This window comes from Cyprinodon variegatus, unplaced genomic scaffold, assembly GCF_000732505.1.
Source record: "Cyprinodon variegatus isolate N-32 unplaced genomic scaffold, C_variegatus-1.0 Scaffold701, whole genome shotgun sequence".
NCBI classification, from domain to species: domain Eukaryota; kingdom Metazoa; phylum Chordata; class Actinopteri; order Cyprinodontiformes; family Cyprinodontidae; genus Cyprinodon; species Cyprinodon variegatus.
This window is the reverse complement of record NW_015151154.1, coordinates 86,938-110,622: the sequence shown is the minus strand read 5'-3', so window position 1 is coordinate 110,622 and position 23,685 is coordinate 86,938. Positions and strand designations below refer to the sequence as shown.

At 36.7% G+C, this 23,685-nt stretch overlaps 2 protein-coding genes across 2 annotated transcripts in view; both read right to left on the bottom strand.

Annotated features, from left to right (window-relative positions):
* Positions 1–5,098: 5,098 nt before the first annotated feature.
* Positions 5,099–11,633, bottom strand: calml4 (calmodulin like 4). The gene is made up of 5 exons (XM_015394636.1): positions 11,567–11,633; positions 11,437–11,467; positions 11,079–11,219; positions 9,720–9,908; positions 5,099–5,607 (listed from the first exon to the last, which is right to left on the bottom strand). The coding sequence occupies exons 1-5, from the start codon at positions 11,567–11,569 to the stop codon at positions 5,510–5,512; spliced, it is 462 nt and encodes a 153-aa protein (XP_015250122.1). The 5' UTR covers positions 11,570–11,633; the 3' UTR covers positions 5,099–5,509.
* A 1,762-nt stretch (positions 11,634–13,395) lies between these two features.
* LOC107097482 (ceroid-lipofuscinosis neuronal protein 6 homolog) overlaps positions 13,396–23,685 on the bottom strand; it is a 22,161-nt gene continuing 11,871 nt past the window's right edge. The window contains exons 5-7 of the mRNA XM_015394632.1: positions 21,465–21,520; positions 18,789–18,911; positions 13,396–14,054 (exon numbers count right to left, since the gene is read on the bottom strand). Coding sequence (XP_015250118.1) covers positions 13,784–14,054; positions 18,789–18,911; positions 21,465–21,520 — 450 coding nt within the window. The 3' untranslated portion in view covers positions 13,396–13,783. The remainder of the gene's footprint in view (positions 14,055–18,788; positions 18,912–21,464; positions 21,521–23,685) is intronic.

Below are 23,685 nucleotides of genomic sequence, written 5' to 3'. Positions count from 1 at the left end.
GTTCCCTGCAAAGATTGTACTTTATTAAACACATCATTTTCCACATTTGCACACAAACAGATTCCTAATTTAAAAGTTAAAACAACTGACTGCACTTAAGGTGAATTAGCTGCTCCCAGACTGCTCAAACATTATATTTTAAAACCACTTAAACCACAGAATGTTTCAACTCTCATTTCTGTTTCCACTCCAGGACAAACGATTGTGGTTGTTTGCATACATTCTGGTTGTGGAAGGGTTGGGCATTAATGAACACCCTTTTGCATTCAATCTTATCAGCTAGACACCTGAGGACCTGGTTCTGTCTCCACGTGAAATTGACTTCATTGAGGCTGGTCCTACAGCCAACCCGGATTTTCCTGGGTGTTGCAGGGGTTGTACAGAGAGGGCAAGATAGATCCTTTCCAAGTCACAGATGCAGCGGGATCATAAGTAGCTCGAATAATAAAGCTCAGCTTGTGGGCTTCTAGGCCCCAGAGGTTGCTCCATGTGAGTTTTTTCTTTTTTTTCTTCTTCTCAGCACCCTCATCCAGTGGTGCAGTTCTACTTCATATTATTGACAGACATTGGAGAATAATTCAATTAAATACATTTTATTCATATAGCGCCAATTTACAACACTGGTCATAGGGCACTTTACTGAGACAATTCAACCAGATAATTCAGTCAGATTGGTTGAAAGTTTTCTATCTAAGGAAAACCAGTTGATTGCATCGACTCATTGATTCGAAGGCAATCCCTCAAACTCCCTTTTAACAAAGAAACCTCCAGCAGAACCAGGCTCAGTGTGAGCGGCCATCTGCTGAGGCTGACTGGGGTTCAAGGAGACAGGCGACCCCGTCCAGGAAACACACAGCGAGGCAGACGAGCTCCAAGCCAGCTCCAATGTCAGAGGATGAAGAGAGCACATCCAGCCAGTTACAGTCAGAGAAACAGGACTACACTGAAAAACAGGCCAGGCTCCAACATCTATAAACAAAGGTGCTGATGACAGCAGCACAGCTGATATTTCTCTCCAGGATGGAGTCACGGCCAAACAGGAACACAGATTAGCCAGAACAATCTCTTATCCCAATGGTAGAAGTGAATCTAAGCCTTATCAGCAGCCTCTTTAGATACTAGCTTGGGTTACAAGGTAAACTTTTCTAAATTTGTGAATTTTTTTTATGTTTTTCATTTTTGTAACTTTTTCCAGTTTCCTCAATTATTTATATATATATGAATATATATATATATATATTTTTTCCCAAATGCATCACTCTGTTCCAGGACCCGCAGGTCATCCCAGAAGCCGGTAAGAGAGAAGGCCAACTACCTTCTTAAGAGTGCCAAAAAAGAAAAAGAAAATCTTGCTGGATCTCAAAGCTGATAGGACTGAAATTGCAGAAGTTAATATAGAGGCGTTTCAGTGCGGTAGCATGAACAGTAGGTACCATCTTTTCCTGTCCTGTCGTCCTGATTTAGCTTGTTTGATGATTTAATGAGCTCATTTCTTTTGTGTGTTTACCAGAACCCTATCATCCCAAATTACCAAATTAATCACTGAGACTCTTTAAACTCCCAATAGATCAGTAAAACGTTTGATAAAACTTAAAGCTTTAATCAGCTTAGGCTTTATTTTGGAAAGTTATTTTCCAACGAAGAAACTCCCTGTAGCAGTATTGTAGAAATGGCGCTGGCCTATTTTTGTGTTGTTTGTGTGTTTTAATTCAATAAATCTTCATAAAATTAAAGTAACAAACCAAATTGATATTGTGCGACTAAAGGGACTGATGCATAAAAAATATTTTTGCAAAATTAGGGATCCCCTTTTTATTTAGAGGTGTGATAAACATACATCCTTTTTGACACATTTATGACTATTTTTTCATATTTAAGAATATCTTAATCCTGCTTCAAATTCTCCATCTATCCATCAAGTCAGCTTAGAAATGTTATGAGGCTCATTTGTTCTATAAAAAAATTTTTTATCAGCCAACATGGCAAAATGAAGGCAAGAGTAAAACGCCAAAAAGGCACAGCTGTAGCATACTGATAATTAATAGTTGTGAAATTATGTGATTATTTCCTACCGTTTGTATTTACACTTAGCACAGAGATTAAAAATGATTATTAACCCCCTAAAGCGATATAATGATCTTATCTTATAAAACCTCCTTAAGAAGCACATAAACTTGTGTTGCCAATTATCTTGTCCCACAGAGATAAAGCCAAAGGAATTCCAGCTTTCTGTGAAATACAACTTTTCCTCTGATACAGTTAAAAATTTTGTTAATTGTAATTTATTTCCTTTTTTGAGGTGTTTAAAGAAGCAGTAAAAAAAATGTGTTTTTCTTCAACATGTATAAAAATGTCATATTTTCATGGTGTAGTGTGGGTAAAGCTGACTGATGGCTTCCAGTATTGTTTTTCAATTCTCATAAGTGAAAACAGCAAAGATCTCCCTTTACCAGTGGTGGCAGGTCAGTAGAGGGTGCTAGTGCGGCACCCCACCCACCCAATGACCTTGATTAAGACATATAAAAACAAATAAAAATATAATTACAAAAAATAAAAATATATAAATATATCTTTTAGATGTGCAAGATACATATTTAATCTTTAATGACCAGTACAGCTGTTTCGTTTTTCGAATTGATGACGCATTTCTGCACTGGGCGCAAAAATCTTTGGCCATTGACTCTAGTTAAAAGTTGTACATGCGCAGTAGGTCCTTTGCAATACAAAAAGATAGGAGAGAGCTGACAGGAATTTATGTCACAATCAAATTTTGGCTGATCAACAGGGCAAGTCCTGGAAGTGAAATCCCTTAAAGCAAAGTTATCAAACTTACCCGTTTGGACCTGATTAGCCGAAAATCTAAATTAATCAGCAGTCCAAAGGACAGATGGAGATAGGACACTCTGTCTTTTTCCAGGACCTCGTTGAGCTACAAGGCTTGGCTAACTGCATGCAGCAAGGCTAAAGCTTTATTCTTCTTCCTGCCTCCTTTTTAAAAACGCCAGCTTTGATAAAGACAGCTAGAACTGATTAAAGCACTATTTAGAAAAGGCAAAGAAGAAAAAAAAATCTGGGATTCACATGGAAAATAATATAATATAGTCTACTTTTTCCAGATGTTTGTTAGTTACTGCATAGTTACTCTAGTTTTTATATATTGAAACAAATAAAGCTGAGTAATTGCTTCTCACTTATTAAACTGGTGCATTCGTTTTTTTAGGTTTGTGACAGAATACCGGACCATCTAAAAAATAGATTTGCTTTCGCAAAGCACAGAAGGGCACAATTTCTGTACAAAAAGGTAAACATGTACGTGAAATTATGTTTTGTTTTTATAAAGTGTTTTTCATATGAATATACTGGAGTAATAACTTTGTCAAATTTGAGCAATCAAAAGAATACTAAACATATAGCCCACCCCTACCAACCTCCACCCTCCTTTTTAGAAAATTATTAAAGTATCAGAAACAGAAAAATTTCTGAATTTGTACTTGTGAACATATTTGGAACCTATAAGACATAATATCACAACATACTGGTAATAACCAGGTGCTCCTCACAGGGGTTAGAACACTAATCAATCTCTGCCCTTCTTCCCACTGCTGAAGAAAAACCATATTGAAATCTGTTGAGTTTAATTTAAAATGTTTAGACAAGCCTGTGAAACAATGTCTTACACCAGTTAGACCAAAAATGAAGTGCCTTTGCTGAGGAGAAATAGCAGAGCTCCTCACCATAGACACACTATACAAACAGTAAGTTTGTATAGTGTGTGGGATCATCAGTGCAGGTGATATTTTTCAGCATATGGTATAAGGAGACTCTATTACTCTATAATAATATAACTTACAGTTATATATCAATCACTTTAATATAATTGAAACAGAGCTGAAGACCAGGATGCATCGAAGAAAAGCCTGGACCTTGTCTGGAGAACTGGAAGAATTGGTAACGGAACAATGTATGTGACTAGTTTCTTCGTAAATTCGTAAATCATCTTGAAGCTGTCTGGACCAACAAAAACTTTTTAAGTGTTCAGTAATTTTTTTTTTTCCCTGCTTGTTTCACATTATTCATAGTAAAAATGTGATCTAAGTTGGCAGATTAACATCCATCCATTTTCCATCACACTTATCCCAAGCTGGGTCACGAGGGGTGCTGGTGCCTATCTTCAGCTGTCTACGGGCGAGAGGCGGGGCACATACTGGACAGGTCGCCAGTCCACCAGGGCAACACAGACAACATGACAAACAACCATTCACACTCACACCTACAGTAAGGAGAATTTAGAGAAGCCAATTAACCTAACAGTCATGTTTTTGGACTGTGGGAGGAAGCTGGAGTACCCTGAGAGAACCTATGCATGCTCAGGAACAACATGCAAACTCCATGCAGAAAGTTGTACCCAGAACCTTCATGTTGCAAGGCAGCAGTGCTACCCACTGCGCCACTGACCAGCCCGGTAGATTAACATATTTTTATTTTAAAAAATGAAAACAATATCTATAGTGTTAAGTCCCAAAGTGTTCATACTGATGCAGTCATAAAGTATTTTAAGATTTCACAATTATTTTTTCCTTTCAACTAGAAGTAATGGTAAAGTTATAGTGGAAGACATTCTTTTTCCGAGGGATCCTCAAAATAAGTGGTCCTCCTAATTGTCAATCATTCTGGTGTTACATAAGGCCGTCCTACATGCTCGTCCCCATTTTCACTTACCAGTGGTGAGTCTGACATAGTTGAAAAATTGTAAATATTCTTTTGGAAAGTAAGCTTGTACGAGCGATACAAACAGCAACTTTTAAACAGAGCGTACAGAAGGAGAAACGGGCTCATGCACGCTCTCGCACACCTTTAATGCATGTTAAAGGTGTTCCCTCTCAGGAGTGGGTACAGGGTTGTGCATGTGCATTTTTTTTTTTTTAGTGAAAATCCTCCACTATACCTTTAATGCCCTCAAGTGGCCTCAACCGATCTTGACTTTGTGATGCCGTCCTTATTTCTGATTATAACTCTTTAAAACGCTAAATACATTTAACAAATGGACACATTCAGAGCTTTTCATTGAAATGTTTTTATTACATTTCCTTATGTGTAATCCTCCCTTAATAAAATAAAATGCCAGTTATTCACATATAATCATTGAGACAGATTAGGATAAATAAAATCATAAACCTGAATCATAAGTTTACTAATTATTTTTTTAAAGTCTTGGGTTTTAAAACACTTATCTTCAAAACAAAATAAAAGTATGTTGGTTAAAACTAGGATGACGATATTCTCATGTTTATTATTGCCTGTGAGGACTGACTGTGCATAATGAAGACAGATAAGGAAAATTTTAGGTGTATTTCAATTAATGAATCAAACTATAATTAAGGTGCTGCAGTCTGAGGCACTGTAGAGTTAGTATTTCCACAGGATGCAAACATGAGCTTCAGCCTCTGCAGGTTTGTTTCTTTCTCACTCATTGTTTTAAATTATTCAGTCTGTTTAATTTGACCTCTGATCAATAATCGACCGGTGGCAGTGTCACCATTTGGGTGAACTCTGCATACTTGATGTTGCCATTTGACCTGATGTTTGCTTCTCTGAAGAGTTCATCCACTGGGGAAAAAGAAAAGAATTAGCAGGATTAAACAAAGACTTAAATCAAGAGAAACCTTTACAATGCTCTATTTTGATATGGAGGAACGACAATAAAACCTCACAAAGTATTTTCTTGAAGTTCTTCAGGCTTTTTTTTTATCTCTTCAAGACTGCTCCCCTCTTAAAACATTTAAATATTTTTTAATACAGCTGGATGGAAAGAGCTAGCTTTTTTTTTTTCCTACTTGCTTTTATTCTGTTTTATTTTCCTATATTTTAACCATGGAGAGCACTTTGCATTGTCTTTGTACTGAATTGTGCTATACAAATAAATTTGCCTTGCCTTGCCTTTGAAAATCTGGGATATCAGCTTATATTTCTCCTGTTCTCCTCATAGACATTTAAATTCCTATGGCCTTTCTATAAATTAAACCACAATAGGGATGCTATAATGTCTTCTGTCATGAACTGTTGAAATCAAACTATTTTAGCATCAATTTATGTTCTTTATACAACATTGTATTTTTGAGTTAAACAAGCAAGATAAGATTAATAATTTTCTTTTTTGGAATGACAAGCAAAAAACTATTTGTATTTCAAATAAGCCAAGTATAGTAACTATTCTAATGAGTGTTACACTTACCAACGTACTATAAGTGACTAGTAGGCCTCTCCCAGACTGTGTTCTGTCCCTTATAAGCTAGTATTAACTTGCATATATTCCAGGTAAATCATTTAAATCAAACACAAAACAAGGACTGGATTATTTATGTTTGTATAATAAACTTGGAGATAATCTATGACCAAATGATAAATAAAAAGATCAAGCATTTCTTACAGAGACAAAAAAAAAGGCATCTACTTCAAGCCTTTATAATCAGACATTTTATAAGGTGTTACAACCTCTGGAAAATGTGTCCAAATACTGGATTACAGTAGTACAGTAAGTCGGCTCTACCTCCGCTGTTTGCATTTGTAAGGACTGTTGTCTGCTCTGACATTAATATTCAGTAGTTCAGGGATCCACTAACTGGATGGGTTTTTTTCCCGCTGAGTCTGAGTCTGGTTTTTTAAGTGTGAGCTGCTTAATGTGCATGGCAACCACCCACTGACAGTGCTTACATGAAGCCAGTAACTGTTTGAATTAGTGGGCTTTGAAAGGCTCAGAATCACCTCGGGAGATTTACCCAGACATTAGCATCCTTCTGTGTGTCATCGCATAAAATCTCTCAGCTTGGGATTCATAGTTGTTGCCTTCAGAAAACGATTCCCATGTGTGTGTGAAGTCTAGAGTGTTATTTAAAGAAAATTGTGGCAGTTTGAAAACTGTATTATACATTTTTTGTTAAATATATAGGTAATGCTGATTAATAGCACTAAAATACACTAAATGAAAAAACACTTCTAAGGAGCTAAATTTATCCGGACTCTTTAAATAGTAGAAAAGAGCAAGCTTGATACACGGTTAAGTAGTCTGTAAAAACTGCTCTCTGAAAATGTGCTGTTTGTTCTTTTAATGGGATCCTAAAGGACAGCTTCAGCTGAGCCTCCATCTATGTTGTATTGACCCAAGTTTTTAAGGAAGAACATAAGGAGGATTTAAGAAACACTCCTGATTAAGTTAAGGAAGGACAACTTTTCCAAGGTGTTTTGAAATGTATAATCTGCACAAAAAACAGCAGGATGCTGTATGAAAGCTAGTGTTAGATGTTATTTTTCATGGAATAGGCAGCATCTGTATTCTGTATATAGATCTAATTTGTGTGCACCATCAACACCAAGTCAAAATCCTTGTAAGTGCAAACCTACTTGGCAATAAACTTGATTCTAATTTGACTAATTATAACTTTCAACAATCAAACCTCACAGTTAGTGCATGAATCTAGAAATAAACAGCTACCAGACAACTTACATTTTAAAATCATAGGTGCCTGAACAACATGAAAAAATTTGCATTTTCCAATAAGTGGTGAAAGTATGAAACAAACCGTGTAAATTTAAAGCAATGTCCAAGCAATGATTTAAAATATGCTAAAAACAAACAGAGTGGTAATCAGTGGGTACACTAAAGCCTCTTTCCAACTGACAATAGCACGTTAAAGCATGTTTTTCCAACATAGGTCGACTGGTTAACAATCAGCATTTAGACTCCCTTCTCACTGGCAAAAAAAAAAGGTCTGACATATCACGGTAGATTATCGTTGAAGATGTCATCAGTGCGACTGAAATCAGGGAAGTAAACAATTGAGAGCTACATGTAAGGAAGCCAGGGTGCAGTCAGCGTGCTTTATAGTTTATATATCTAAATCCCTTTCCATGGTCATAAAGGGATGGCCATGGTAGCAACAATGCTCAGTTAGGCTGTAGCGCTGACGTGATTCTCAGTTGGGGTCCAAAGCGTGCCAAGAAAATACCCCCCACACCATTATAGCACCTTCACAAGCCTGACCTGTTGATGCAAGGCAGGACGGATCCGTGCTCATGTTTCCAATACTAAATTCTGATCCTACCATCCATAAGTCACTTCAGTCTCATCAGACCAGACGATGTTTTTTCAATCTTCTACTGTCCAATTTTGATGAACACAAGCGAAATGTAGCCTCAGTTTCCTGTTCTTAGATGACATGAGTGTCATCTTCTGCTCTTGCAGCCCATCAGCTTCATGGTCCTCAAGGTTCAGAGATGCGTACCTCTGTTATAATAGCGTGGTCTTTTGAGCAACTGTTGCAATTTTATCAGCTTGAGCCAGTCTGGCCATTATCCTTTAACCTCTGGTTTCACTTGCTCTCAGAGAACTGCCACTCACTGGACAGTTTTCTTTTTAAGACCATTCTCTGTAAACCCTAGAGATGACTTCTGACAGACGTCAGATGTCTGGCACCAACAACCATGACACGTTCAAAGTCCCTTAAATCACCTTTCTTCCCTATTCTCCTGCAGCAGATCGTCTTGACCATGTACACATGCCTAAATGTATTGAGTTGCTGGCTGATTAGAAACTCCATTAACAAGCAACTGGACAGGTGTACCCAATAAAGTGGCCTGTCGTGTATATGTACATACATTAATTGATTTGGTCACTTTATGGACTTTGGATAAGTATGGACTTATAAAGTGCGAATCAGGAAGATTGTTGGTGTTAAGGACTAAATGAAAGGGGAGGGTTTATATAAAATGTATAATATAAAAAGTGTAATATAATATATTGTGTAATATTAAAAGTTTTACTGCTCTCAACACCCACATTGAGTCTATCAGGTGCTTGCAAAAACAGTTTTGTTTCAAACACTAATGTTTTATTAATGCTCTGGGTCAATACGTATCTACATCTCAGTATTGAACATTTCTTAACATAATTGTGACAATAAACTGGTCAACTAACAATAGCTTTAGTATTAGTTGGAACAACAAGTGCCCATTAAGTTATTTTATTACTCTCATACTGTTACAGCTAACAACACTGGTTACTGTCTCTCGAATGTTTTTTACTGCTTTAATAAAGTGACAATAAACATCAGGCACCGCAAGGAAGGGCAGAGGGAGCTCAGGGTGTTGGCTTAATACCACATTGCAGTAAAAAAAAAAAATATATATATATATATTAATTTATAGGATAAATAGGTTTTTGGACACGGAGAGGGTGTTTGGACAGATGGGGAGGGAGCTTTTACCAATCATGACAGATTGAAATGAACAGCTTGTAGTCAGAGAGTCACAGAGCTGAGTTCAAAAGCCAAACTCGCTGTGGACAACTTTTTCTATTAAGAAAACTGTTTACGACACAGAAAAAATCTGAAAATAACTTTTGTGGTAAATAAATTTAAGACAGGAGAGACAATGTGGGATATAATGAATAATTTTTTTGTCTTAGTTTCTGTCTTTTCTTAGAGTACCGGTAATATAACAAATGTGAGAAAATGCCATTTTGCCAATTCTTTAAAACAACCTATCTCTACTACCTAAATGCTATATTTTAATAAAATATTCATGCATTTACCTTATTTAACATTTTGATAAACTGCTCTACAGTAGTGAAGTTTTTTAACTATTGTTCATGTGAGATATTCAAATTTGTAATTACAGATTTAGGGCTATATCAACTCAGTGAGTCAGTTTTCCAGCATATTTACCTTCTCTGTTAGTGAGTTTTTCTCCTAATGTGGTAAGTTTGGCCCGCAGCTCAGACGCCTGGATATATCCTCTCTTCTGCTTGTCCGTCATCCTAAAGGCCTCCAGGATTTCGTTCTTCGGATCCTCTTGCTGCATCTGTCTGTGCATCATGATCAGGAACGTAGAGAAGTCTACCTCTCCTTTTTTTCCTGAACAGACATTTTATTTACAATTCAACAGTTATTGCTGCAAATATTTGAGCATGAATGTTTTCTAACTTCAACATAAATAATGGATGTTAGGATTTAAAGTACTGTACAAATATTTCAAACCAGCTGTAGTTACTAATATTCCAATAAGTCTAACTTTCTTGTGTCCTTTTCAAAGTTTATCTAAATAATAATAATAATAAATATGCATCAGTATATGCAGTTACTAAGTGCTGTTTAGGATTAAACAAATAAAAGGAAAAAAATCAGAGAATTAAAATAGGGTCTGTGAGATGTCAGGCTAATGGTTAATCTCTCCTTGTTGGTAGCAAAATCCCATTTTCTATCGTTCAACTTGGATTTTCTTGGAGATTCAGAAATAGATTAAAGTTGCAAAATGCATCTGATTATTTCGCCCCTTCTGCTGGTGGTGCACCCTTGGAAAGAGGGATCTATGTGTTTTCCTTTGGGCTGTGCCCACCCAGGCACCTTAGGTGTAAGCCCATCCACCAAACACTAACACGCCTGACTCCTTGGTGAGGCTTGGTGTCCCACGTTCGCCTGAAGGAAGCCTTTTCATTTAGGTTTCTCATCATAAGCGGTCTTTGGGCTGCACTTTGTCTGGCCCAACACTGGGGATCTGCCTGTCTTGGCTGACCCTTTATGGGGCATGAAAGCCTTAACAGCATATCTCCTTAGATCATTGGGATATGCAAACCCACCTATCATGGTAAGGTTGCAGCCCAGAGCCTTAAGATCCCTCTTAGCTATTTTGGCTTTCAGAGTAGAAATCAATTGATTGACTTAAGAAGCTGTTTTCTACCAGAAGGTAGGTCAGGTTCTTAACTTGCATCGACTTAAAAAATGAACAAAGTCCAAGGAAACGCCCATAGAACCACTGATCAAGACCATTTTTATATTCTGAGAAAGTGTGAGTAATGCAAAGCAAAAATAAAAAATCACTTTAGCTTTCTTAAGGCTTCTACTGTTCTTATGTCTTTATTGGTTTGGAACATATTCCAAAGGTTAGTTCTTCACTTCTGTTAACAATTTCATTCCCACCAAACAAGACTGTCCTCCATGGCGTACCTCATGGTTCAGTTATCGAACATTATACTTCAATCTTTATTATATATCTTCATCTGCAAGAACACCTTGGCTTTAACTTACCTATTTTATGAACTTGAAGATGTCGTTCTATTTCCCCCGGTGTGGGGCTTGAACCCAGGCAGCGCATAACTGTTATCAGATCTTTGGAATCGATTTTACCCTTCAGTTTTTTGTCATACAGGGAGAAGCATTCTTTAAACTCTGCAAAAAGAAAATCCAGCTAAATTTTATCAGAAAAAAAGACAGTTCCTGAGCACACTGAGGAAGCCTGTTCATTTTACAACACATCAATTAATACGACTCTTTAAAGTATCTACCTGATCTCAGAATTTGAATTTCTTTGTACCAATAAATTGTTTCTAAATGAATTGTATAATAAACTACGGCAAAAAAAGGAAAATTCACAAATAACTCTTACCGCTGATTTGAGCTGGTGTAAAGAATTTAGCCTGTAGGACGACAAAGACTTCAGTTGTCATATAAACAAGACTGATGCATTTTGGAAAGCACAAAAAGCACTTGAAATTAAATACTTTCTTTTTTCTTACCATTTCTAAAGCTGTTAGTTTTCCCTCCAGGAAGAAGAGTGAGCTCTATAACTAACGTCACCGGTGCCTCCACCTGTCTAAAGTCCGCTGGCGTTAGATTGCAGTGCAATTTAATACGTGTTGCTGTGGAAACACTGATACCAGATCCAACAAGCTGTATTTGCCTCTTCCTTACCACTCTTAAATAACAAAGGAGTCAATAATACATGTGAATTACCAGAAATTTCAACATGAAAGGTTTGTGATTATGTTAGAAACAAATGGTTATATATTTAAGGCCTATTTTAAGCTAAGTAATTTAGTCACAGCTGTGGAGGGGAGTCAAAATGGTTGTTTGTCTCCATCCCTTATCACTGGGGCGTGTGCACCCTGCAGCTTTCCAAAGGCCCCAATCCCCTTCAGCTTAACAGCAGGTGTAATGGACAAAACTAGGGCAACAATGAGATGAAATAACACAATCCACTGGTGATATACTCTATACATCCTATGTTCCAGTCTAGTCAAAGCCTAAAAGATACCACATTAAAAGAAAGAAGGAGAAAGGGGAACTTTGATTGTAGTTAACAACAAACCACAGATTTATTTCCTTTGCTATAAATTTGTACTTTTATGAAGAAGACAAATGAAGAATATTGTATTTCCAAAATAAAAACAGTAATGTCTATATGCAACTAATATCATTATATTTGTAAGATGTGGGACAATTGATTAATGAAGTAAATACTGATCATCCAAGGTGAAATCTATATTGGAATTAACTAAAAAAGATCAAACGTCTTAATTTAACACCACCTTGGAAATACATTGGTGCTTATAATTTCTACATCTCATCCTCTACCAAACAGTAATAAAATATTAAATGTTTAAATGGTACTTAAGAGGAAGCCGATTTTGATAAAAAAAAAAAAAAAAAAAAAAAAAAAAGGGATCCTAAATCAGGACTTTGTGGCAAACTATAGAACAGAGAAGTGCAGGAAAACTTAAAAGCAGCCATCGGCAAGGATTTTTCAGTCAAAATTCTGAGAAAACTGCTCCAAAGTACATCTCATTTCAACCAATTAGTTAATCGATCAAATTGTAGTCAGCGGTATAAAAAGCTGAGCAGATCCAACAGAAGCAGACAGGAAGATTCTCATGGATTTGGACCATTTCCACACCGCCTACAAGGCTCATTTTGATTGTAATCTCCCATAGATCTATACATTCGCTTTTATGCAGCTCTACTTTGTCAGCCTGCCGATGATAATTTGCTCTCTTTGAGAGTTGTGCCAAAAATGCCTGTCTTCTGCTTTGCAATCCTTCAAAGTGAGAATTCATGCATCTCTGAACAAGATCCAGATGTTGGATGTTACTAAATCCCTTCTCTCAACATCTGGTGCACAGAGTGAAAACAGAGCAGTGGAGGATATAAGAGCGCCACATTAATTTACACGGCTTCCTGTTGAATGCCTTTGGCCAAGCAGAGCCACTCCCCTCTGTGTTAATATGCTGTAAATGTTTGACCTGAAACAGATGGTGTGAAGAAACAAACTGCGCTCCATCCTGTCTCGGTTTTAGTTGGATTTTATATTTCACAAAAATAATGAAAAAGGATGTATATTTTCCTGAGAGTGTCTGGAATTACGTTTGTTTCCCACTTGTGAGCCACAGAGAGGCAGCTGTGTTTCCTCTGAGTTGGTAAAAGATTTATGTCAGTGCATTTCGCAAGAGAACAAACGGATAGTTTGAGGAGAAGACTTTGCCTCATGCATTTGCTGCTGTTTCTCTGGTATATTCCCACAAGTAAAGGAGCCAGAGTCCTTTGTAAAAAATTATTGCAAACCTTTATTCAAAGAATACAGTGTTCTCATGGCATACATCTTTAAAAATATTCAATTTATTACAGATATGCAGCTGTTTTACGTGTGGTAGGTAACTAAACTGAAAATGAGACACTGACATCCTTTAAGCGGGTAAATATACAGTGATTTACTTTGAACTTTAAAAAAGGAAAAGTCCTCAAAAATATTTAAAAATCTTAATAACACCTAAAACACTTTTTTTTTCTTAGAATTTTTTTGTCTCTGTGTTGCAGCAGCGCTCAGCAGGTATCAGAGATGACCTCAATACTGTCTGGGAGTAGATTTAATCTCCGTTCCATGAACTGCGCTTCAAAAACAAAAGGTCACCTTATGAAAACCTGTTTCTCCCATTTCTTTAGAATTTGAACACTTTGTTTCACTGGCTTTTTCTTATGTGTAAAGAGTAGTAGGACCAGGGCTCTGGAACATAAAGAAAGTTGGGGTATTTTTTGCGAAGCACCGGGTCGTTCCACAGATAGGCCACCCACAGAGACACCAGCAGCACAGTAATGCTGAAGCTATAAAAAAGAAAAGAGCCATTGCAGTCTGGGCCCAGGCCTTTACGATGTTGAAAAATCATCATGGCAAACATGGCGAGGAAAGTAAGGAGGAAGAGTTCGGTGATTTGCCCCTCAGTGACCAGGTACCTTTGAGAGAAGGAGGAGAAACAGAGTTTATTCTTCCAACATGTTATTTTGTTAAGCAATCAAAGGCAAAATGATAAAGTGACTATGATTAAAATGTGAAATCTAATTAATATTCCAAATGCTAAACCAATTATCATTGGACCAGAATCAAACTGTCGTCAAAGTTTCTACCTAGAAAAATATTAACAGGACCGAGTTTAATGGCAGGTTCATCTAGGGCTGTATGATATCAGGAAAATATGCACTAATGTTGGTTAATGTGGCGATGATGATGATAAGCCTTGCATTCCATTAAAAACAAGATATTCATCTAACCATGATCTTTCTGCTTTGGTTTGAATAAAAATATTGACTTTGGCTAGAAAGTGCAGGCAGGAGGAGAGGAGGAAAAATTCTTTACTTTGAGTCGAACAAGGTTTTAAAGAAAGTGTGCAAATCATAACAGCTGCAGATTAGGTAATCAAACCTGCATGGATATAAGGAGTGAGACCAACGTTTCCTTAAACAAAAAGAATTATAGTGTCGAATGCGGTTGTGAGAAACTGGGACACTCCAATAAATATTTGCTTAAATTAACTAAACAGTCTGATGTCATTTATTCAGGTTTATATAATTTTTTTTCTTGTTAATGTAGGTTAAGAAATGTGCGTTACATCCTCAAATTCTCATGGAAGCTTAAAGGTTTGCACACTTTCCTGCAACTATCATTTTTATACATTTGCATTTTTGATGTTACAGTATACATGAGGCCCCTGGTCCTGCTCCTGCAAGGCATCCTCAAACCATCATACTTCTGGCTTTATGCTTCGGCCACCATTATTTTCCTTTGGTTTTATGTCCTTTAGTTTATGGTGTAATCTAAATTTTGGGTTTGTCTTTTATAAAAACAAAAAAAAACTCTTTATGTTCTGAGCTCTGTCCAGCTGCTACATGTTATTCACAGAGAGCAACCATTTCATCTCTGCACATATCCCATATATGTGTATTATGTTTGCAGTCTCTTTGTACGCTTCTTTTAATATCTTGCCACTTACTTTCAGGATAAACTACCTTGGACGACTAGATTTGGGTTTGTCAGCCAATTTCTTCTTTTTTGATATATTTTCTAATAGTTTCCTGATAAATCTGACTAAATCATTCCAAGCTGTCCTCCAGATTTGAAATATGTTACTTAGGTCAGCAAACTGTTGTGTTTTTAAACTGCAGACCACAGCATCATTCTGTCAGGCTATTAGTGCCCTAAAGCATACCAGTTGTCACCCTCAGCAATCACATTTAGCAATCCCTGTTTGCCAGCAGCATCTCTGTGTCATCATTATTTGTAATCCACTGTAACGGGAACTATAAACACATTCGTCACTAAGACTTTGGCAGATGCATGTTTCTCTGTCACAGCATCATGACATGGTTTGGCAAGACAGAGTACTGAGAAGGGAGCAGCAGAGAAAAGCTGGAGAAAAGCCAGTTAGATGTTGGTCTGTAGAAAAGTGCCGTGTGACTCTGTGTGTGGCTCTATGGGAAAGATATGGTTGTTTAAATATGTTGGAAGTATGCTATTGATGATGATGAACTTTATTGTCCCAGAGGAAATTTATCTTGGGTGCAGACTCTGGCTGCTACATAGTCCAAATAGTGTGTCACACTACATTCACACATAAAACGCTGCTATAGAATTTAAATTATAAAAAAGATAAATACATTAAAGAAGCATGTTACATTACATTCACAATTTATATATATAAATAAAGACCCTACTATACAGAATCCGTTATAAGATGAATACATAAAAGAAGCATGTCAGTTTAGTTTAAAATGTTGGATACTATTGTCTATTTCACCATTTACTGTTGGATACTGTTTATTGTTTTGATGGAAAGCGGAACAATTAGTTCTTATAGCTTATATTGTTTGGTTTTTCAGGTGTCTGCTTCATCGAATGTACAGAGTATTTTAACAGGACGGTGTAGATAAGTCTGTAATAAACTCAACAGTTCTCACTGATTTTTTTTGGTTTAATAATAATAAAAAAAATCGAATTTTAAAGGTGTGAATCAATACATTTAAATATTATTCAAAGTAGAATTAATTCTGAAAATCAGTTTAAATTAGATTGGCTGGTCAGTGCTGCAGTGGGGAGCACTGCTGCCTTGCAGCAAGAAGGTCCTGGGTTTGATTCTCGGCCCGGGGTTTTTCTGCATGGAGTTTGCATGTTCTCCCTGAGCATGCGTGGGTTCTCTCCGGGTACTCCAGTTTGATCCCAGTCCAAAAACATGACCGTTAGGTTAATGGGCTTCTCTAAATTCTCCCTAGGTGTGAGTGTGTGCGAGAATGGTTGTTTGCTGTGTGTCTCTGTGTTGCCCCATGAAAGGCTGGTGACCTGTCCAGGGTGGACCCCATAGACAACTGGAGACAGGCACCAACACCCCCCGTTGACCCCGCTTGGGATAAGCCTGAAGGAAAATGGATGGATGGATGTTTAAATTAGAATCTTATATAGAGTCCTTCCACAGAAGGACATAACAAGATTGGAGAAGTATGTCTTAAACTTAGTGAAGACTCAAAATGTTTTTTCTTAAACATTAAAATATAACATACAGGAAGTTTTATCAAGAAATGTTATATAGAGGTGAGATTATTGCCCACACGATCAGTGAATGTCTGCTACATAAGTGTCTGGACAGCAGACGCCCTCCACTACACTGAAAAGGTTGTTGCTTAAGAAAGACGCTCTTTAAAGTGCTGTATGTAGATGTAATATAAACATTTAGTGGGAAGAAAATCTGGTAGAAAATGTACACAAGCAACATGGGAAATATTCATATTCAGAGGATTAAAACAAAGTTTGGGGGAGATTTAAAGTTTGTGGGCTTCAGCTAAATTTGGTGTTTAAGAAACCAGGAATCTTCTGGATGATTTAGATCTGTGGTGATCTGGATATGTACTAATTCCAGCTTTGAAGATCCAAAGTGTATTCTTTAGTTACATTGTTAAGGACTATCAGCATGATCTCATAATTACCCTGTAGTGATTTTAGTTATGTTTTGATACATAGAAAATTATTTTAAAAGTCAAAATCTAACTTTATATGTCTTTCATAAAGAATTGTTACTCCTCTTCCAATCACTGAAAAAAGCAAACCGCTGTGAAACTCTTCGACATAAAGAACCCTAATATTATGGAAAACCCTTAAATAAACATTACTATGTTTCCTGTTTAATTTCACGATTACTCTGTCTTTATTACCTCCACCAAGGAGGTGATGATTTCAGTCGTGTTTGTCTCTCTGTTAGCAGGATTTATTCAAAAGTTATGAACAGATTTTCATAAAATTTTCAACCAATTAACAATCAGTTACAGTTTGGGGATGATCCAGATAATGATCAGGAAACAGGATTCTTTAAAGCATCAAAAGACTTAGACAGTTTTATCTATAAAAACATAAGGAAGGGAGCCATGCCTCACTGGAAGTCTCATTCTGCTGACTGAAGAAGAAAGCCGAGCGGATGAAGTAGGTGAGAGCAGAACAGACACCAGAGGCTGCAGGGCTTTTTACCAGAGGTGTTCCTCATGCCAAGGAACAATTCATTAACATATCGTAATAATCCAGATCATGATAGTTTTCACTTAAGGTGTACTGTACAATATGGGGCGAATTTCACTTGCCGGAAGTCTGCGCCCTAGGAGTGCTTTTGTTGTTTATTATTAAGTTAGATCATGCTTTACATTAGCATGGCTTATAATTGCTAATATTTATTATGTTTATATTGATATGTCTGATCACCTGACTGTAATTAACTTTATCCACAACTTCAATAAAAAAAACTAAATGACATCATATGTTTCCAGGATCTGAGCAGCTAACTGTCACATTTCTTATGTTTCGAGGTTCCTGAACCAGGAAATAAATTATTGTTTTATAATAGGAAAAAAGAACAAGATTGTTTCTTTGTGTTACAACATCTTCTTTCAAATGAAACGAATGCTTGCATTTCATTTGGAAATTAGGTCCCACACTCTGGGAGAGGAAAGTAGAGACAGAATCCACATTTTTTCAAGGCCAGTGTGAAATTTCTACGGTTAGTGAGGATTTGGATGCAGTCTCATCTGCTGGCTTTGGTTCACTGGGTTTTCTAAAGTCCAAACTCCTCATAGCTATCCATCAGGATATTTTTACGAGAGGTCATGCTTCCTTCTGCTGAGCAGGTTTACAGAGATGCTGGTTTCATTTCTAAGCAGGACTTGGTCCCTGGCAACACTGCCTCAGGCTCTCATCTAAAAAGCTTTAATGATTGACGAGGAAACCGTTTTTATTAAACCTGAGCAGAACCACAGACTGATCTCCTTCATGCTACGCTGCAATGATGCAATACTTCACATTAAAGGAGCCCTGATTAGGTAATCAGTGTGTTTACAGCACATGGACAGACTCATGAGTATGATCACCAGTGTGAGACACACACTGGTGATCATAGTGTGATTCATTCCTTATTCATTTGGTCATATGGGATTTAATTAGCTGTAAACCATAATTATCAAAGTTAAAAGAAATTAAAGATTAAGATAATTCTGTGTGGAATGAAGCAACACAATATGTTTCACTTTTCCAATTGTTGAAATATAGGCCGTTTTTCTGTGAGATGCACTTTTAATTAACGTGGAATTAAATCAAAATTACATATAAGTCGTTCACAATGTTTCCAATGTGCATGATGAGGAATCCCATCAAAAACTGACCAATAGTAGAGAGCGCTGGGTCCCAGTAACAGCCAACCTGAGATGGGGATTTTCTTCTGATCCTCTGACTTTGAGAAGCAGCCACTGAAGTAGAATAACAGAATGATGAAGAATGGGATATACCTGAAAGAAAAGAAACATGCTCTTAAATGAACATTTCCTGCTCACCTTACATTTTGTAGAATGGTGATGTACTTAGAGTGCAGTTTGGTTTAAATCTACATAATTGCACCAAATGGCTCCATCAAAGATCCGTCGCTAATCTCTGCCAAGGCTGTGGCACTTTAAAAACAAGTGAAAGCGGCGGAAAGATAAAAAGCATTAACGGTAGCCACGAGACAGACTAAAGATAATTGAATACGTTAATTGAAATGAACGGTTTTTAAACCAAAGAAGAGTAAAAACTTTACTGAAAAGAAACTTCAACTGCGCAACTTTTCAACTCAATCAGCAGCAACATTCATCAGATGTAATTTAAACAGCAGGAGGACCTTATTTACACAACCGTGTTGGTGCAACACAAGTGGAACAAACTTAAAAACTAATAAAGTGTATTAAAGCAGAGCCTCTCCAGCCTTAAACTTGCATTATATAATACCGTAAGACTCATATAATGCAGTCCATTATATATGGACTTTGCTTCATGCTGCTTACATAGATTCATACTGATCACTGCTCATCGGACATCAAGGTCAGACATCTATTCAAATGTGAGGAAATCATATGGTTCTTATTGAAGGTCATGAAGCTGTTCAACTGATATCTATTCAAATGCAATCCACCAGATACAGCAGGAAGTTTATATTATATTCGCTTCGATGAGGAAAGCAAAGGAACTTTATATATTTTCCAATAGTGTCTCTTAAAAGATAAGTATAGGATTGTGGAAGACATATTAACCAGCTGTCAGCCTGCGACCGGGAGAATGGCCTTATAAAAAATGTAAGACAATATTTCTCAGAATTCTTTGTCCTTTTCTCCTCCTCTTTAAACATGCTGAACTAATGATTGGTAATTAATGAAAAAGTGAAGGTTAACTCCAGGAGATTTGATGTTGCAGCCGCAGTCATTAGAGTCATCCGAATGTATTCACTTAAAATGTAAAAAAGGAATTTAGATGCCAGTCTATGTTTTGTACTTGACATCCTGGTTAGTAATTAGATAAGTGAATGAAGGTTGGGGTGCTGTAATAAAGTTACCATGATCTTACATCAAACTCCATCAAGAACCAAACATTTGTTGAATGCTTGAAATGCAAAAAGATTGACCTGCTGTCAAACCATTTACTGTTCTGCATCTCGGTATTTGGAAAAAATATATATATACACTGTATATAAATGACAAACCTTGTGAAATAAAATAGGGCTACAGCTACCAATTATTTTAGTTTTTTAAATAATGTAGTCTTTTTTTCCCATTGTTTCTAGCAGGAAATATTCTTAGCAAACTAATTTATCTTAATTGTGAGTTTGAGCTAAAAAGAAAAAAAACACACCTGTTTGATATTTTAAATGAATTAAAATGGCTATGTAAAAGAAGTTCAATAGTTTGATAGTTCCGAAACTTTTTACCTTCTGACCAATTGACCAAATTATTGGTCAATTATAAAAAAAAAAGAAAAGTGAATTAAACAAAGAAACCAAAGAAGCTGGTTTTATCCATTTTTAAGTGATGCCTTTATATCTTTGAGAACTTATTTATTTATGTTTTTATCATTTCATTTCATTTCTGTATTGGATCTAAAGACCCCCAACCTTTAACTAAGTACCACATCTGGGGTCCAGCCATCAATTATTATTTAACTAAGTTGATGATCATTTAAATATCTGACTAATCACAATGAAAAGGATTAATAGTGCTAACATAATGTCCTGTCTTTAAATTATGCTTTTGAAACACCCATTGTTATGGATATATGGTATATCTAACTTATGCAGTGAAATTCACAGTCCTCTGCTGCATCCTGCAGTCTGGTTACTTCACCTTTCCCAGTCCTTTTATTTATTTTTATCTCTATTTATTATGTATTAAAGCAATAAATGGGCAAATGGAAATGAAAACTCGAATCCCAAGCTTCAACAAGGTGCTTGGACCATTAGGAGAAGAGGCTCTCATGACTCTGGCGGAGCTGATTTCCGTGGTTCAGCGCAGACAGATTTAGGTTTTTTCAGTGCTGGTTTCTTCTACTATATTTGACATTTTATTTAAGACTTTATTCCATGTTATTTTGAGTGAAGGTGCTGGTCCCTGCTAAAATGAGCACAGTTTGTAGCACGGGACACATTTGAATAATTTCAAACACTCAGAACTGGACACTCGGGCAGAGATTAGAACTGAATTTTGATGAGGTGCAAAAATGCCTGTGATAATAAATCCTCCCTTTAATTTCTCCACAGAACTAGGGCAGATGTAAAAGCTTCAGCCTACTTTGGACCAGGCCAGGATGCTTTGGAAATAACCTCATATTTCAGTAATGGTTTCTTATTCAAAGAATAACATCTTATATTTATTAGAATTTTTTGCCAAAACACAGATATTGTCTGTGCCCTCCGTCTCTGTGTTTGTACCAACATAATCTACATTTAAACAGAAACAGATCATGACTCACTGCATAAAAACATATTCCGTATCCTGCAACATTTTAGAACACATTATGCAATAACCCTAAACACATACCACATTAAGTGTCCCAAGTGTTCATCGTAATAATACAGCAGCTCAAAGGAATCAATCTGTGAAGGAAGAGCAGAAACAATGGATCAATGACTGGAGCTCATCCAGCATCTGTAGATAAGTTCAACCAACAGTCCCTAAAGCTGAAACAGTGCGTTTCAGCTTTAGACAACATTGCCACCTACTGGTGTAGTACTCACCCTTATTCTGCTTTATTTCAAACCCACATTTATATAGAGTGCAAAAACATGGAGGCAGCAGAGTATGAAAAAAATGGGGGTGGAAAGATAACAGATGCACATATTTTCAAACACTGCAGAAGGGATTAATTAGGAAGAAATTGTCTGAGTCACATTTGGCCCCTAATTATATGATTTTACCACAGAGAACCACAGAGAGCAGATCCTTAAAGAAAATATTCACACACTTAAACTAATTATTATATTAATGCACAAATTGCAACATTTTGATTTATTATTTTTTTATAACTTAACCCTTACAGTTTAGGATTTTAAGTCCAACCCTAATGTTTAAGATCTACAGAGAAATATAATCTAAGCAAATACAAAATTACATATGGAAAAAGCAAAATCTACCCAAACCATCACTCCTAACGAGACACTGTCTGCTCTTTTTACATTGAAAGAGCCTATTTACTGTATGGAGGTCTAAAAGGATCTCCATTAACAAAGGAATTATCATTTTAGTACCAATTTTTGGATTCCCTTCAGGTTCTTTCTTTTTGTGCTTAGAATCTAAACAATTTCAGTGTGATTTAAAAAAAAAAGGCAGATGAAACCTATGAGAGGATATCATTTTCATAACACAGTTGTTTTGTTATCATTTATTGAACAGTATTATTACACACTGTTCAATAAATGATTAGTGTTTTAAATTAAGAGTCATTTTCATTTGAATGTGCTTTACTGGAGGCATCCATGTTTGTCAAAGAGCACTACTGCCACCTACCGGTTTGTGACGTCACGGTGTGGTATCGTCTGTTGATCAAGTCCCAATGCTGTATCTGGTGTTTGTCACAACGCCTTATTATCCAAGTCATCTTGAAAACATTCTTCTTCGAAATGTTGGACTTTTTTTTTTCTGTGGCTAGTAGTTTGATGGTAAATCCTCCCTCTTCAAGATGGTAATCCAATGAAGAACCCGTCCGTGGAGGATCATGAATCGAAAAGGTGAAATAACTTTTTTATTTTTTTTTTTTTTACTTTTAATTGATGTATTCCAACATTCAACTGCCATGCACATGGGCGTTGTCAGTTAAACTATAGCTCTGGTGAATTTCAATGGTGAAGTCCTCTGAAAATCTTCAATAATTGTTGTTGATTGCAGATGTGTCTAGTAGTTCCCATTGATTTTGCTTGTAAAGCGGGTTGAATGGCACTAGGCTTACCTCACCGTGACGTCACTGCTGGAAGATGGCAGGAGTGAGGGGTTACTGTATTTGGGCAAAAGCAGCCGCTCAGTGATCGTAACGAATATTGTTTTTATTTCTTTACTGATTAATGCTAAATTCATTAAATCACCGGAAACTTATTAGTTTTAGGGATAAATAATGATTCATTGATTATTTCTTGCTGACCAGACTTTTCCTTTAAGCTTCAATATATAATAGTCCACTATCTCAACATCCAGGGGGTGGACATAGAGATAGTGGACAAACTGGACTGGACTCACAATACTGAGGCTCTTTATAAGAAAGGTCAGAGCAGACTCTTCCTGCTGAGAGACTGAGGACCTTTTATAACTCTGCTGTGGCATCAGCCATCTTCTATGGAGCTGCCTGTTGAAGCAGTGGCTTATCTGTAGCTGAGAGAAATTGGCTGGATCAGCTGATCAGGAAGGCCAGCTCTGTGATTGGATGCCCTCTGGACTCAGTGCAGGAGGTGGAAAACAAAAGGATCCTAACTAAATGATCTCTGTTGGATAATGTCTCCCACCCCATGCATGAAGCTGTTGCTAAACTGGCGAGCTCCTTCTGTGACAGACTGCTGCACCCTAAATGCACCAGGGAGCGTTATCACAAATCCTTCCTCCCAGCAGCTGGAAGACTTTATAACCACCACTGTTCCCAACAATCTCAATAAGTTGTTACATTTCTGCTGATTTTTGCACAGTTTCTATCTTAGTCAGTTAAATAACATGCTGCTGTCATTTTGCACATCTCTTATGTTGCTGCTATTTTTAAATATCCATTACTGTAAAAATA